The 17,359-nt window shown below is 36.4% G+C and overlaps 1 protein-coding gene across 6 annotated transcripts in view; it reads left to right on the forward strand.

The window, feature by feature from the left end:
* PLD5 (phospholipase D family member 5) overlaps positions 1-17,359 on the forward strand; it is a 125,360-nt gene that overhangs the window by 97,266 nt on the left and 10,735 nt on the right. For all 6 annotated transcript variants that reach the window (XM_060753888.2, XM_060753890.2, XM_060753891.2 and 3 more), the window contains 5 exons: positions 2,925-3,052; positions 6,922-7,119; positions 12,860-12,999; positions 15,118-15,283; positions 17,034-17,148. In XM_060753888.2, the coding sequence (XP_060609871.1) occupies positions 2,925-3,052; positions 6,922-7,119; positions 12,860-12,999; positions 15,118-15,283; positions 17,034-17,148 (747 nt within the window). The remainder of the gene's footprint in view (positions 1-2,924; positions 3,053-6,921; positions 7,120-12,859; positions 13,000-15,117; positions 15,284-17,033; positions 17,149-17,359) is intronic.

Raw genomic sequence — 17,359 nt, forward strand, 5'->3', positions numbered from 1 at the left:
AATATGTATAGAGCATGAATACTAATCAATTATGGATACATAACTGTGGTTTATGCATATGTAACTGCTATTGTGAATTCAAGTCAACATCTGGCTTCTCAGTAAAATGTTTGAGTGGGATAAGAAGCTTGCACAATAACGCTTTCATCTGGAACTACCCAATGCTTTCAGTGTATGGTATCATTATGGCACTTGGAACTCATTTGAAGCCAACCACTCCCCAAGGCAGTCTTCTCATTGAGAATGAGTGAAGAATTTTAACAGAAATCAGCACTCCTACCTATTGAGTTGCTGGCTTACTTGCTTTTGGGGTTAAATAGCTGCAACTCTCTTAACAATATCAGAATACTCATGATTAGGATCAAAAGAAGTAGTGCTTCAAAAATCAAATCAGAAAAAAGTAATGGATCTCGGTGCAGTTGAGATCATATTTTTAATAGATAAACCTGTTTTCCTGTCAAAAAGACTCCATGCTTTGGAACAGATAATACTAAAAGTACTAGAAACAAATAATATAGCATATAAAAAAACATAAAAGCAGGATACAAATTGCAACAGAAAAGTAATCAGTCCAAAAGACTGTGTTAAGTATGAGAATGTTTGCAGTATCCCAAACAAATATAGTGCTTTAGAAACCATCAATGCAAGCATATTTGCATAGGGAAGAAAAACCTTCACCCTTATGATGGTTAAAATTGAATTATCAACCTAGTGACTTCTCTGGACATCAATTAACACATGTTATGGGATAAAAATCTATGATACTCTTTCAAACCTATGGTGATAGACCAGCACTTCTTAATGAAAACAAATGGTAATGTTAAAAACATTTTTTAATATAGTGGGAGAACATTCAGCCTCTCAGGACACACTATTTCCTACTTTACAGTAGCCAACATGAAGCAGTGAAACTTCAAAGGAAGATTATACCAAAAGTTTGTTCATTTACATTTCATTAAAAAGTTCCAATCAATCATCAGAGATTTGAATCTGCATGACAAATTCATATCTCGCTGCATGAATTAATAGACCCACCTAGTGCCATGGTGTTTTTAGTATTAGCAATATTTTGGAGTTGTAATTTTGTCAGATGGCCTTCGTTAATATTTTAGTTGTCATTGCCAATACTTTATGCATTTACTTTTCCTTTTACCTCACTCCTTATGATCCCACCTTCAACCATCTGGTCTGTAAATATATTTGAAATCTGGATAACACTCCAGATGACAAAGGAGGCTATAGATCATAGAAAAGTTTTGTAACAGCATACGTGTTCGTCTTCAAGACATCACAGGAATTTGTTATGGAAATACCCTGCTTATTACATTAGATTTTTAATTGAGTAAAATATCAGTTAACATAGTTGGACATGTCAATTTTCACCTGCTCTTCACAGAGTAATAAGTAAAATAAATGAAGCTGAATCCATACTTATATGGCATTTATTCTAAATAAAATTATGTATAGACTTCTTGTTTTGAAATGACATTACAAGTCTTTTAATTTTGTGTAATATTCTGAAATTTCTCTCAATTCTGGAATTTAAGTCAGCTTACAAAAGTTAAAAATAGAAATATCCAAATTTTCACATCATACAAAAGTTAAAATGGAATTAGAATTAAAAGCATTTTAAAAAGAAAAACAACACATATGTACAATACAGTACAGTATTGAAGGCCATTTCTTCACTGAGTTGACAGAAGCCTACCAAAACTAAAAATACTTCATCTGCTTACAAAGAGGATCATGGTTTAGGACAGTGCTTCCCAAAATGGGTGCTGGAGAGCTGTTGGGGACATTGAGTGAAAATCAGGGGGTGGTGGAAACAAAAAGAAAGAAGAAACTTTTGAAAAACAATTCATGTATGGGTTGTTGTAGGTTTTTTGGGCTGTATGGCCATGTTCTAGAAGTATTCTCTCCTGTCATTTCATTTGTATCTATGGCAGGCTTCCTCAGAGGTTGTGAGATCATGTATGTTTAATCTGTTGTGTAACATAGAGTTAAAATCATAGTGACTAATTTATTTCCCAAATGAATATATCAAATGCAAGTCAGTGGTCAAGTTCTTCAATAGATCTTAACAAGCAAATGTTGGCTGGCGACCTTGTTTTGCATTGTTGGGAAGTCCAGCATGCATCAGCAGTAATATGTGCATGTAATCATTTGTTTAGAATACAATACTATAAATAGGCAACATGTATGAAACATAATTTTGTCTGAATTGTGTGATAAGCATTTAATAATAGCACAAGTGCAATAAGTATTGAATTTTTTAAAATTTATGCTACTGACAAAAACAGAGCTGAAGATTAATAAATTGGTTCATTTTTCTAATTTAGGTTTATTTTTAATGTTAGTTGTAATTTTTATTTTAATATCCTTTGTTACAATAATTGATTTTAATACAATAATAATAATTTCAAGCTTCAGGGTGTCTTATTTCCAACATCTTTCTTTACTATGTTGTTGAAGGTAGGTAGAAATATAGATACAAAAAAGAAGGCAAATTTGTCACGCCATCTTTGTTCAAGAAGGTCGATTTCCAGGGAGGTGCTGAGTAATTTTTTTCTGAAAAGCAGGCAGTAGGTTACATAAATTTGGGAGCTTCCAGTCTGACCTCTCTAGGAAGGGATTCCAGAGTCTGGGAGCAGACCTTGTTATTTGTCCAGGAAAAGTGGTGTCAGAAAAAGGATTTCATCTCCTTGCAACATAGACCTATGAATGGTTATTAAAATCATGTCTCACTTAGGTCAATGGGCTTCTTAATGTGTATGCATAGTAGTTATGTCCAAATGACATACTTCAAAATACACTTATTATTGGGATTATTGAAACGATAAAATTTGTCAATTCCTAAAGATTGCACTGCTAAATTTCTTTTATATTTTAGCACATTTTGATTGTTTTGTTTTAATTTTCTCTAGGTGCAGAAGTGATGTACATGAACTTGACTGCTTACAATGATGGCCATATGCAGTCATCATTCTGGATTGTGGATAAACAACATGTATACATTGGAAGTGCCAGTTTAGAATGGAGTTCATTGGGACAGGTATTTTCAATTTCAAAATGAAAAATTATTTTTAACACACCGTGGGTACTTTTATTATGAATATACATCAAAGTTGCTTCTATGAATGAAACTTTACATTATAGTTTGTAATGAGAAAAGGTCATATGGTGATATGATTGAAACTGAACTCTCCCCCAGAAATGGCAAGAGCAACTTGGTATCTACAATCCCAGTTCCACACCCTTCAATTCTCCCAGTCTGGCAGAGATAGAGCTGATTTATCCTCTATTGTCCCACTTTTTGAGCTTTTTTAAAACGCGTGATTTTTTCTCCTCCTCCTTTTCTTCCTTCTCATATGCTTGCTTCAGCTATGGCATACTGAAGTATCTTCAGATATTTTTCATGACACAGAAGAGAGAATATTTAAATACAGGAGTTATCCTCTTTCATTATGACTGTTCAAAACTAAAGAAAAAGTACATGCATATTTTTCTAATGTTCTGCCTTGTCATCCTAGCTTGGAAGTACCAAGATTATATAGAGAGATTAAAGAGTTTTAAAGTTATTTGGCATTTTATCTCCAAACTGGTTGGTTTGTATCCTCTCTTTCTCCCATGGCGAGAATGGGAGAGCTAAATAAGCTAAATAAAAGCCACCAGTAAACACACAATGTCTTACATTGCCCACAGTAAAATACAAGTGAAATTTCTGATATGATTAGAACACAAAGTAGTCCAGAAGTGTTTACAAACTATTTCTTTCTATCTCTAATAAACTCTTGGTTCTTCCAATCTGTATAATTTGGTTCTTCCTTTCCCACATCTGACTTGCCACTGTCCTTTCTTCACCTGAATAACATTTCATCAGCTACTACCTCCCATCTTCATTTTTGGCTGGGAAGGGACCATGTCAATCTTGTATTCAAAAAGTATCTAAGTTGCAGATCATTGTTCAAATTGCATTCCTTTCCCACCAGCAGCCATAACACAAGACCTTGTCAATGCATAGTTTATAAGCCCTCTCATATTTGCTTAACTTGACTAAAACTTGCAAAGAGCATAAGTATTTTCAGAGTGCTCATAAAACTCTTCTTTAGTGCATTAACTCTCCAGTTAACTCATCGGTTAAACATGATGTTTTCCATATAGTTTCATCTTACGCTAGCAAATTAAAAAGGCAAATACATGTATTGAGGAGCTGAATCGGGACCCTAATATGATAGAAAACATTAATCCTTGACCCGCATTGCCATTCCCAACTGAAACCACTGTAGAAGGGGCTACCCACGCCACAACCAGTAGGAACAACTGTTCCCCTACATGTACATGATAGCATAGTGAAGATTGCTCACTGGAGGGAAGGATATTAGAGGCAAAGAGGAAGTACTTTGGCCACATAGTGAGAAGTCAGGAAAGCTTGGAGAAGATAAAGATGCTGGGGAAAATGGAAGGAAAAAGCAAGAGGGGATGACCAAGGGCAAGATGGATGGATGGTATCCTTGAAGTGACTGGCTTGACCTTGAAGGAGCTGGGGGTGGCGACAAAGAGCTCTGGCATGGACTGGTCCATGAGGCCACGAAGAGTCGGAAGCAACGGAACAAATAAACAACAACATAGTGAAGATTATGGTAGGTCTGCCCTATTTAGGTGATGAAAGCTAGAAACTGAACTGATATTTTAAAACACCTTAAAATCCACCAAGGAAGCAGTTTTTCAGCTGCATTCAAATGTTAAAGAAACTTATTTTATTCTTATTGACTCTAGCAACATGTTGCAAAATGCTCTCTGGCCTTGCTATTCATCAGACATAATGCTGTAGTGCTTTACATGATAGGAGTGTTTATGAAATAATCTTCTTTGCATATGTCCCATATTTGTATTTGAAACAAAATAACTTTCAGTCAGCTCACTGTAACTGCAAGTGACCATTTAAAATATAAAACATTAGCAAGTTTAGGGAGCTAATTGAAAATAACCTCTGTCATTGAGAGGAAACAAATATTCATGCAGCTGCAATATAAAATGTCCAATTTGACCCTGCCTTGGAAATGTTTTGTAGCTAAAAGGAATCCTGAATCTACTGTACTTTTCTTCCTGCATGTATGCCTCCCTTGGTTGCTAGTCTCCCCAGTCATCCATCCATTCAATATCTCTGTATATAACATTCTACCAAAATTAGCTTATGTAGCAAAATTGTTTCATTTCATAATCACATATTCTCCATAACATAATATGGAATAAGATAATATTGGATACAATCTATATATTTTATATTTAATCAGGGCTATTCTGGAGAAAACCACTTGTTGCACCTCTCTGCACACCTATGTAGATATAGGGAAATAAGTCAGGCCGGGAGAACTGAGTTCAAAAACAATACAAAATAAATCATGATTTCCTGAAAAACCATAGAGGGTTTTAAAAGGAGTGAGTGGAGTGTGTGTGCCTTATTTCACTTATTCTGAGATTGGAGAAGTTAGAGACTTGATATCTTACCTTAGCCATAAATACATTTCTGCCTCTCTATCAATCCTGCGCCAGTACCTGAAAGCCTTCGGAGAAGGCAAGTAAGTAAGCATAAACCAAAAAATACTGAAACAAGCAAGCTAATATTTATACATCACATAATAAGATTATAAGCACATTAGGATGGAAGAAAGAATTATGACAACACAGTGCTGTTGCAGGTGACCTTTGCACTGTCTTGTTATGATGAAATAGGAAGATCTAGTACTACCTCTGTGGTGGGTAGCTTTACATACAAAGACAATAGAAGGGTTGAATCTAGATGTAGGTTATTGGCATAGTTTGATGTAGAGCCCTCTTTTTGTTAGATTTCTAGTTTCCTTTGGTCTATGAACCAACAAACACAATGCTGTAGGGTTGTGAATGTTCATGATGCACATATAATTTGAAAACTCATTTTGGCTTGAAAAGGCTAGACTAGAGTATTTATATATATATTTATAAAAATGCCTGATCTAAAGAGTATGTTACACATCAACATATTATAATGTCATCTTATCTTTGTTGTCTGTTTCCTTCAGGTCCATTGCTTGGTTACATCAAAAACATTAAAAATTACATGGACCTTGAGCATTTGTTTACTCTGAGCTTCTACTCTGAACTTCCCTATATACCTTGGCAGAATTTATGCTTGCCTCTACAAATTGTAATGGCAATCCATCTTCAGCATGACATTTCCTGTATAATTAAATACTGGACTTTCAAAGATACTTTAGCCAGTCTAACTTGATATTTGGACTAAGGCTGGCTATAAATACCAAAGTATAAATTTCAGTTCTCTCTAGTATTTCCAAACCAGAGTTTACAGTAAGACTTGTTAGCTGAAGATTGGTTCATTTGCATTTCTCTTAAAGACAGCTGCATCATCTCATTTCAGAGCTCTATGTAGTGAAAAAGAACACTGTTATCAGTCTCTTACAGTTTGGAGTGAATGGGTTTCCTAAAGTTATGAAAAGACCCATCTGGCTCTTTTAAGATAAGGCATTTATGACATTTGTTAAAATTAAGTGTTTTACCCTACATCAAACAAAACTTGGATTATGAATAATTGTTCTCTCACATTTGCACTTGGAATAACGTAGTACTGGGATTTGATACATTTAGGATAAAATCCAAAAGGGAAGGAGGTTGATACAGATAAGTTATCCATTCCATTTAAAATTCTGTTGGTTGCTAGTCACAAGGCCAGAACTAGCAGAACATCCAGTTTTGATATTTTTTTTCTATGAAAACCTTGGATAATGTTTTAGATCAAGTCTTATGCATTTATTTTGCACTAATATAGCAGTGTCATGCATTTATCTATTAACTAACATCTGAAAGCATTTTTAGCATGTAGTACTAGACAATCTGCTCTTAATGACTTGTACTTTGGATTGACAGATGAAAGAACTTGGTGTCATTGTGTACAACTGCAGCTGCCTGGTGTTAGATTTACAAAGGATATTTGCCTTGTACAGTTCTTTAAAATCCAAGAGCAAAGTTCCGCCTATTTGGTCGAAGAGACTGTATGCTGTGTATAACACTGATAATAAATTGACTCTCAAGTTGAATGAAACCAAGTCAGAAGTCTTTGTTTCGGTGAGTATTATCTTTTGTTGGTTGATTAGTGGGTTGGTTTCGAAAATGTTTCCCCTGCTATATTTTTACTTATAGTCCTCATTAGCTATTGAAATCACTATTTGATTAACGACATTGTACATATGTCCTTTTAAAACAGTGTCATTTTTGAGTTATTCTCATGTTGTTGCCTTAAAACTTGGTTGTTGCTGATTTCCATTGCTGAGAAATTTGCAATTCAATTCTACATTTGCCTTAATTTTTAAAAAAGTGCTTCATTACCTTATCACATGAATCACTGGAATTGCCACGCACAGTGGCGAATTCAGTGACTGTCATTGGGGGCGTGAAAAACCCATTGCCCCACATTGCCTGGCTCAACAGGAAGCTGATCCCACAGGGGAAGCATTGACCGTTTTCCCCAGTTGCTTCCTGCGCTACACAGGAAGCCTCTCATGTTGCCGCAACGGTGGCATACACTGGCTCCACTTTAGATAACCCACAGAGTCCAGCTGGAATTCCCCTGTGTCATCAGAAGGGAGTTGGTGGGCTCTGTGGATCATCTAGGGCTCAACCAGCATATGCTGCCGGAATAAACCCCATCTGATGAGGTCATAAGACCATGTTGGCCCCTAGATAGATATAATTCAGACAAGAAACAACACTCTTCTCCTTTCTCCTTCAACTATTTTTTTCATGTTCACCACTAACATAAAGATTTATTTTGCTAGTAGATTTAGAAGACAAAGAGGACAAGTAATAGCAGGAATCCATCAAATAGAAAAAGAGGCAAATTTATATTAATAATAATAATAATCTTTATTTATAACCCACCACCATCTCCCTAGAGATGGTGGTGGGTTATAACATGAGGTCAAGCCCAAAATAATACCACACAATTAAAACACAAAAACAAAAAAATACATCATAACACAAATACATCATAACACATGAAGTAAAAAAGTTAAAAAGTTAAAACTCTGGGCGAGATAGGGATAAAAGTGCATTTATAAGAGAGGAGCCCGACAGGGAGGAACAATGGGATTTGGCCTTTATAGGGGGCAGGGAAGGTGCTTTATTCTTAGGGCAGCTGTAGATGAAAACAATCAGATGGGTTGAGTGGTCACTCTCCGAAGGCACATTGGAAGAGCCAAGTTTTTAGGTCTTTCTTAAAAGCAGCTAGGGTAGGGGCTTGCCTGATCTCCCTAGGTAGTGAGTTCCAGAAGTGGGGGGCCACAGTGGAGGAGGCCCTTTCCCTCATTCCCACAAGTCGAGCCTGTGAATGAGGAAAGGGCGAGAGAAGGGCCTGGAAGAAACATACTTTCTGGAAGACATTGAATCCTATTGATATTTAATAGGCAATACACTCTGGGACCTTCGTTGGTGAAGAGGTGATAAATGTCTTGAACAAAATAAATGATAAATTCCTAACCATTGGTACAAATCTAACCATTAACTGGAATAATAGTTTATTTGTTTATTTACTGTATTTATATCCTGACTTTATCATCCCGAAGGGGACTCAGAGCAGCCTTACAATATCAGAACAGCCTTAAAATATGTTATGCTGTTCAGTTCTGACATCCCAGCACACTTCATTTGGCCACACTGTCTTTATTGGGCTGGGCAATTGTGGAAGTTTAGGGGAGCCTAAAGAAACTTTGAAAGGCCATACTCCCTCCTACCTCACCAAACAAAATTTAAAAATATATTGCCTCATTTATGCTTTCCTTGGGCATTTGAAGCCCAAGAGAGGCCTATTTACAGCAAGAAGTGAACGGATGTCACTTCTTCACTTCCTGTTTTGCAGAAAGTCTCTCCTGAACTGATTGAGAGGATGCAAAAATGTTGTTTCCTAGAGGGCATTTGGGAACAATATATTTGGCCCATTGGGGCCAAATGCCACTTACAGTCCACACCTCATGTGTAGTCTGCATGTTTTTATTTTTCTGAACTCCTGAGAAAGCATGCAGAATAGTCTAAGTATGTGAATATGGGATTCTCTGGCCACATTTTCTTCTGCCCCCCCTCCCCCAAACAGTCACAAATACACATATGGCCAAGAAGTAAACAAAAATGAAATGTCCATGAATGATGGTTAGTCGTAAGCTCTGGTGGGAAATTAGTTCATGTTCACTAGGTGCCTACACCTAGTGAATAAGCTATAAATATGTGTATAGGGTAGATTATTATATCAGTACTTGTTTGTTTGTTTGAGCTCAAGTCACTGTTTATGGGGTTTCGTCTCCACACTTTATTCCCACAATACTTCTCAGATTGAAAAAGAGTAACTTATGCAAGAGCAACCAAGATCTCTCCACGTTCCAATCCAAAATTTTAATCACTCTACCATTATGCCTTTTAACCACTATATCTCCAAGATTTAATGCTTGGCTTTCAAGATAAATTGTAGATCAAGCACATTTATATAAAAATATTTGAATTCCTAATTGGGTACAGGTTGAACATCCCTTATCCGGAATTCCAAAATCTAAAATTGTCCACATGGATGGCTGAAATAGTGGCGCCTCTGTTTTGTGATAGTTCAATATACACAGACTTTGTGTCATGCACAATATTATTTAAAATATTGTGTGGAATTTTACATTCAGGCTGTGTGTACTTTTTAAAAGGTCTATATGAAACAAATACACCTTGTGATTAGACTTGCGATACAATCGAAGATATCTCATTACATACATAGATGCAAAGTATTCTAAAATCCAAAACATTTATGGTCCTAGGCATTTCATATAGGGGATATTCAGTTTATTACTTAATGGAAATGCAATGCCTACTGTTTTTATTATAATCTGTTTTTATCCACTCTGCTTAAATATCCAACCAGCAATGCCAAATAGGATTGTCCATTTCATTCCAGCCCAGTCAATCAACACAGCCAAAGTCACTGAGCATACTGGGTCCAACTTAGGGTTTAAGGCGGTCTTCCACAAAATATTCTTTTTACTTCTCCTAGGACCTCATCACACTCAAGAGCGAATTCACTTTAAATCCGGTTGCTGTCTCCTGCAGAATTCTGGGGTTTGTAGTTTAGGCAAGAGCCTTTAACAGCCTCACTAAACTACAAACCCCAGAATTCTGCAGGAGGCAGAAACTGGATTTAAAGTGGATTCATTCTCTTTTACATGATATCAGCCTACAGGTTCTCCTTTCTTTTGCATTAAATATGCCAATTTGTATATATCATGATATTCCTCACAGCCAGAAGTTGAGTTAATCTTTTAAAAATCACATTGTGCTCATATTAGCATGTAACTAAAAAGTAATACCAATGGGAAAAATACTGTACTAGCAGCCTTTGCTTATTTTATGCCGTGGCCACATGGCACTGAAACTAGGTGCTCTCCCTTCAGCAGTCATAATGGTACAGTTGCTAAGCAACTGAAAATCTGTAAGGCTGATAAACACAAAAGGACATGTACTTTCTGCGTAAGGTCATGGAAGCTGCTGACTGCTTTTCAGTTTTAATGACTCCACTGTTGTTTGAATTATTTATTATTGCGTTACTATCACTCACGCACAGCCAGGACCAATGGCATATACTACATTCCCTGCTGGATATACTTTTTGCAGACATGAAAGAACATTGGAATTGATGATGTTCTTGTGAATATTGGTAGCAACAGCAGCAACAGGATTTGCGTAGTTAAATGAAAGCTGAAAAATGCATTAAAGAAAACAGAAAAGTTATAAAAACTTTTAACATTAAATCAGACAAGGTTGGATTGTCACCTGTCTTTAACACACATAGGCTTTGCAGGCTATTAATTTTTATGGCATGCTATCATCCCGGTGGAAAACATACTGGTACCTATAAATATGGTCTGTTGGTCCACATCAGCTTCTTGGTTAGATATACTATATTTATTAAGCAATAACTGCTCCATATTTGTGCTAAATCATTTCTTACAACCATGGCATTATTGTCCTAACACCTTTAACTTACTTTACAGGCCATCAACTGCATAGGGAGAATTTGCATTCTTCTTGCTATTGGGGCATAAAAATGTTTTATTCAAGTTTTGTGGGGTTGGGTCAAGAGATGTGTACAGGAGTTGATTATAAATTGTATGATTTTAACTGTATTTGTGTTTAGATTGGCTGCAGTAATGCTGGAGCGGCTTAAGTCAGAGGTATCCTCCATGTGCATTGCCATGGAGAGAGGGAAGTGGAAGGAGCTTAGAGGGGAGAGTTTGAAAAAACGACAGTTAAAAATCAGTTAGGGTTTAGGTTTAGAGGAGTGAGCAGTTCGGGTTTAGGTTCAGAGGAGTCAGGAGTTAGGTTCAGAGGAGTGAGGAGTTAGGAGTTGGGAGAGAAGGAAAGGAAAGGTGGCGGAGTGACTTGTGAAGCAAAGCTTTGAGGCTTTGAAAAGCTGGGTTTGGCTATTGGAAGTTTCTCAGGCTAGTGCAGCCGAATGGTGAAACATAGCTGGTATTCTTTTAGTCTAAGGAGAGGCTAAAGAATAGTTTACTTAGTATTTGATCTAGGGAGGATCAAATAAGGGAAACATCCCTGTATTGAAACTTTGTCTGAAACAAGTGCTCTACGTCAGAAAGATACTGTGTTACTTGAAAGAATGAACTGTTAAAGTTACAAGTATTATTCCAAGTGCAACAAGGAAAAGTTACGTCTTGCAACCACACGCTGTGTACTTAATAAAATTGTTAACTTTTATTTGAAGATTGCCTCAGCTCCGTCTATTCTGTGTCCAAAGTGCCATTTCTCACAATATTACAACTTACCTCACGTGGTGGCAGAAACGCAGGGAAAAGTAACCAAATAAATCTACATTCATCTCTCCAGTCACGCTACAGTATATACAGTGTAATTACTACTAAGTTATTACTTCCTTAATAAAGGAGGAGGTGCAATGGAACAGCCTCCCTTCCAACTTGATGGTAAATTTGGTTCCTAATCGGCAACCTCCATTGCAAATCGGCCAGTTCTTTTTAGAATTGGGAACTGGGGTAAAATCTCCTGAATACTGGTTCCTTTCAAATTGGTGACAACAATAAATCATCCCTCTGCTCCCTTGATTCTTTTCAGATGCCTTAGTTAAATATATGATGTAGAATTGATGTAGTTTGATACAATTTTACTGCCAAGGCTCAATGCTATGGAATCCTCAGATGTTTAGTTTTTACCTTAAGTAGCTGATGTACCACTTTATCACACGGTACTTAGACTCTGTCCTACAATGCTTCCAGGATGGAGCCTGCTGGAGCCCAACATATGACACAGGGCTACTTCTGGTGTAGCTCTGGCCTGGAAGCATCATAGGAAGAAGCCCTGAGAACATGGATGGCTTTCTATGTTCTCATTAGGTAAGCTACCAGACACTGTGACGGGAAGCTAGGCAGAGATAGTTTCCCCTGTGTGATGGTGAAGGGGGTGACATGATAATGCAGGGCACTCAATGCCAGTTTCGCCTGCTGTCTGACACTGCCCAACAGATTCCCTCACCATCTTCCACTGTAAGGATCTCAATGTCATGAGGTCTGTATAATACTGCCCATGGCTTACTTATGGGAAACATGGTTGACGCTGAAAAGGGTGTAATCTCCACTAAAAAATGTTTGTACCCAGATTTTGATTTCTTGTGGAGAGCTACAGTTTAAGAGCACAGATGGTCTGTGCAATATTCAATTGCCACATTCAGTGTATTTATTCTACACTGAAGAAAGATGAAATGTTTCTAAATCGTATCCTCTGTACAGTGTTGCACTTTTTATCTTCACAGATTTCCCCCAAGCTTCTTTGCCCTAAGGACAGGGTTTTGGATATTGATGCCATCTTTAGTGTTATGGATGATGCGGAACAATTTGTTTATATTGCTGTCACAGACTATTTGCCTATTATTAACATCACAAATGAGACAAGGTTAGTGAAATACCAGAAACCTTTATTTTGCTGGCAATGCATTGAAATAAATGTGGGGTTTTTAAAAATGAAAGTAACCATTCATTAGGAGATTTCCTAAGGACAAAGTCTACTAACCCGTATAACTCTTTGGGGTGAGAAGGGCAGCATATAAATATAATTAATTAATTAATTAATTAATTAATAAGATATAAATGCGAGGTTCAGAACAGGATGTATAAATCATGTCCATTTTTGAATAAATCATAATTAAACATCAGCATTTAGGCTGATGAGAATATGTATAAAATATGGTGTTGTTTTCCTAGCAGTTGCACAAATTCCAGAGGGAAAATCAGCATTATTAAGGCAAGCAACACCTAGTCTAATGAGTTGTACAGGAGCTTGCAAAAGTAAAAGCAAGAGACTAGGTTTGATACTTCAGCAAAGATGTAACAAGCTTCTGTGTGCAATCGAAACCTGGTGCCAGTAGGATGACAAAACTGGATTCAGCTCCATGATATGTATTGGATTATTAAAACCACAGATAGTTGGGGAGCAAACACTCCTGACATTCAAGTGCACAATATATGCAGATATGTTTTATTTTCTTTAGGGACCAAATTGCCAAACTTTTTATGCAGAAATCACCTTTCAGACAGGACATTAATAATATGTCATTTGACATAAACATGAATTTTTTTCTTGACATGCCACTCGTTTAAGATGGATGCCTAGGCATTAAGCTTCCAACAGAATTCGTCTGTGTGAGAAACATATCTGTTTTGATCTCACTGTCATAACCTGCTAATTAACAGTGACAATCCAGGGGAAGAATGAATTATGTTAGATGTGAAAGCCTAACACAAAGGTTGTTCTTTACAGGCTCTGTGAACAATACTGATGTAGAGCTCTAAATATTTCAAACTTCGTTCTTTTTTAGTATTCCTTCTAGCTTTTATATCTGCCATTAAAACATTTCTACAATTTCCAATGAGATTTGAGATTCAGTGGTGAGATTTGAAGTAATGAGCTAGTTCCATTATATTTGTCATTTTGTGAAAGGTGGCAATACCAAATCTCAGTCATGATCTAACCAGAAGAAAGATTCCTCATCATACTTTCAATTGTAACTAGAAATTCTAGTCACAATTGTCTCATGCAGTTGAGGATCAATTCTCTACTAATTCTTCATTGGTAATTAGAAGAAAATAGAATATTGGAGTGAATGCTCATTGGTGGAATAATTGAGGGGATTTGCATTTGGTTGTTGAATGGCAGGTTTTAAAATATTTTTTTCCTTTTTTATATGTAAATTTGAATAACATTTCCACAATATATACAATATCACAGAAGGGCAACAAATCACAATCTAAAATCTTACCTTATACCAACCATTCACCCTCCTCAAGTCACAGGCAAACTACTTCCCTGTCAATCCTCTAATAAATTATCCTCTATTGTCTAATTTTATTAATAATAGTCATATCTTTCCCTAGTCATTTATCTAAGATCTCTGAAAAATTAACACACGAAGTAAGATTAGAGTGGGGAGAAAAACAACAATTTGTTTGAGGTCATATGGAAATGTGCTTTATATGAAGTCTTAGATTCAGACAAGGTATCTGGGGTGGCAAAATTTAATAAAGAGGTGTGGTGTTCATTGGGGATGGAAATTATATAACATAGGAACCTTGAGGTTTGGTTCCCTGCAAAAAGATAGCAATGCATTCTTACACTAGAGGCAAAGGTGGGAATCACAGAATACACTTAGTTTTGATAATTGCAGTATATACTATGGAAGTCTTCACATTTGGCAGATTAAGGAATAGAAATCTCACATTTCACCACAGTGGTGGGGTTTCCTGGTGGGAAATCTACATATTGATGGTATTAGGCTTCTGCTTCTTTCATCAGTTGCATGATCTGCCACAGATGGCTTAATCTCAAAAGTAGCCTTGCACATAAACGTCCTTTCCTTGGTCTTCTTATAACATTTTTCACTGTGTTAAAGCAAATACATCTTTTGCAGACATCTGGAGATATTGATGATGTTTTCTTCTGGGGTTTTTCCAACTTGACTAACAAATCCTGCCTTTAAAAAAAGTAATAAAAGAATATTGGTTGCTCTCTCCACAGGTATTGGCCATATTTGGATGGAAAGATAAGAGAAGCACTGATTCTTCGAAATATTAAAGTACGGCTCCTCATAAGTTACTCAAAAGAAACAAATCCACTCACATTTAACTTTGTTTCATCTCTTAAAGCAATTTGTACAGAAGTTAGTGGCTGTAGTTTGAAAGTTGTAAGTATTCCTTCTGCTATTTCCTCTAAAACTTTTGTGGGGTTTTTTGTTTTTTTGCTGTCTCATAAAGCCACAAGAAATAAGTTTAAATCCCATCTTTGTACTTTCCACCAGGTATAATACACAATCTTCTTTCTTGTTAGCTCAGTATATTAATGGCATCCCAGTGTCAAATGTCTGTTTGCTCATCTCACTTGTTCAGTGCTCTTTCTTTGCTTAGATTGTATTTGATTTTCACAGTTCAGCATATTCTGGCTCTTTCTATGGATAGTAATAAATATAAATTCCTCTGAAGAAGAGCTGTTTAACGGAAACATATTGGGTTCATAAATATTTATTGCCTCAAAACATTGTACATACCTTTTGCAGCTGATTTTGATTGCAAAATGGAGAAGTTTTCTGCCTCCATAAAACACACAAACCTCATTCTGAAGCAGTGGTACACTTGCCTTTAGTTTTGTAAATGAACCTTGAGGTCATCAACTCCTTCCTCAGCTCTTTTGTGATCACTAAGCAGAGATTGGAGGCTTTCTCCTTTTGTGTTCAACTAATTGCAGTCTGTCATTATATCTGAACCCAAATTCAATGTGGTTAATCTTAACTGAGATTTAGAGAAACAAGCAAGTTTCAAATCATGGTTTATTAAATTGGCTTCTTTCTCCAAATCATATTTAAAATTAACTATAGTTTAGGGTTCAGATGTTAGGATCCTCTGCAGGTAGGTAAAGATGGAAGCAAAGATCTCCTCAAGAGCTCCTACACACAACCACCATCTAGAAAAGGGAAGGAGCAGAGGCCCAAAACAAGCTATTGATTCACCTTCCTCTCCTCTCTGTTTCTACTCTCATTTTGATTGGTTGTGCAGAATGGATACTTTTCCACTGCCATCTGTTTCTTACATCAGAGTATGTGCTGTGTGCTTTTAGATCTCTTTCTGTTTGTGTGTCAGAGATGTAGTTCTTGGATTATTTTTCCCTCTCTTGAAACCTAAGAAGAGATGGGTGTTAGAGTAGCTCAGACCCAGTTCTTTACCTATTAAGAAATGCAGTTATTGTTTATATTGTAAATAAACTTTTTGTGATTTTTTTAAAGATTGGACTCTGCATCTTCGCCTGCCTAAGCTCTAAATTCTTTACAGCCACATCACATGGCACTTCATGCTCTGCTCGCTAATGAACTGAATGCTCAACTTTTAGTATCCTGTTTGTTTCTGGATTGTCTGTTATATTTTAGGGTAGTTTTTCCCTAACAATGAGTAGATGGCATTCTGGCATTCATCAGCACAATGTTTGTTTGATGGCCTCTATTGCTAGCCATTTCACCTGCACAACTACAAAAATTGGCTGAGATAGTGGTCTTCATCTGTGACTGCCTTTGAATGCTTTTTGATAAAGGTGGTGGCTCTCCATTCTCCAGGCTATTCCTCTGTTGAAGTTATTTTTGTACATATCACATCTCCCTGAAATCTGAATGTAATCATGGTAATTTAAAGACCAGGATTCCTGTTAGTATTGTCATAGTTGGCAATTATATGCCACACCTTTGAAATTCAAACTGACAGGTAATCTTCTAGAATACAATCACTATTGAAAGATACAGATTATAGGATTTGCCACAAAGTCATCTTAAATCAAAGTTCCTTCATAATCTTTTTATGTTAATTTTCAATTTTTCAGATGTGATAGGTTACCATTTTACTGATGTAATGATGCTTTGCTTTCACTAACCTGCCCTGTCCTCTTTCATGCAGAAGTTCTTTGATCTTGAAGAAGAAAGTGCTTGTTGTTTTAAGGAACAGAAGAACTGTTCCACTTTTAAGCTAAATCGCAACAAGTACGTAGTAACTGATAAAGCCGTTTATATCGGTAAGTAAATTATTGATGCATTTAATGCTAGGTTGCATAATACATGTAAGCAACAAATTTTAAAATAAAAATGATTATGTAATAAAGAGTTGAAGGACTAATTTAACATCTTGACTTGTTAGTAAATCCCACATGTGAAAAGTTAGAACCATCTGACATGATTTAACACCCACTCACCTTCCCTATGAGCCGCTAAGGACAGCATGCAAAA

This window comes from Anolis sagrei, chromosome 1 (genome assembly GCF_037176765.1).
Source record: "Anolis sagrei isolate rAnoSag1 chromosome 1, rAnoSag1.mat, whole genome shotgun sequence".
Lineage (NCBI taxonomy): Eukaryota > Metazoa > Chordata > Lepidosauria > Squamata > Dactyloidae > Anolis > Anolis sagrei.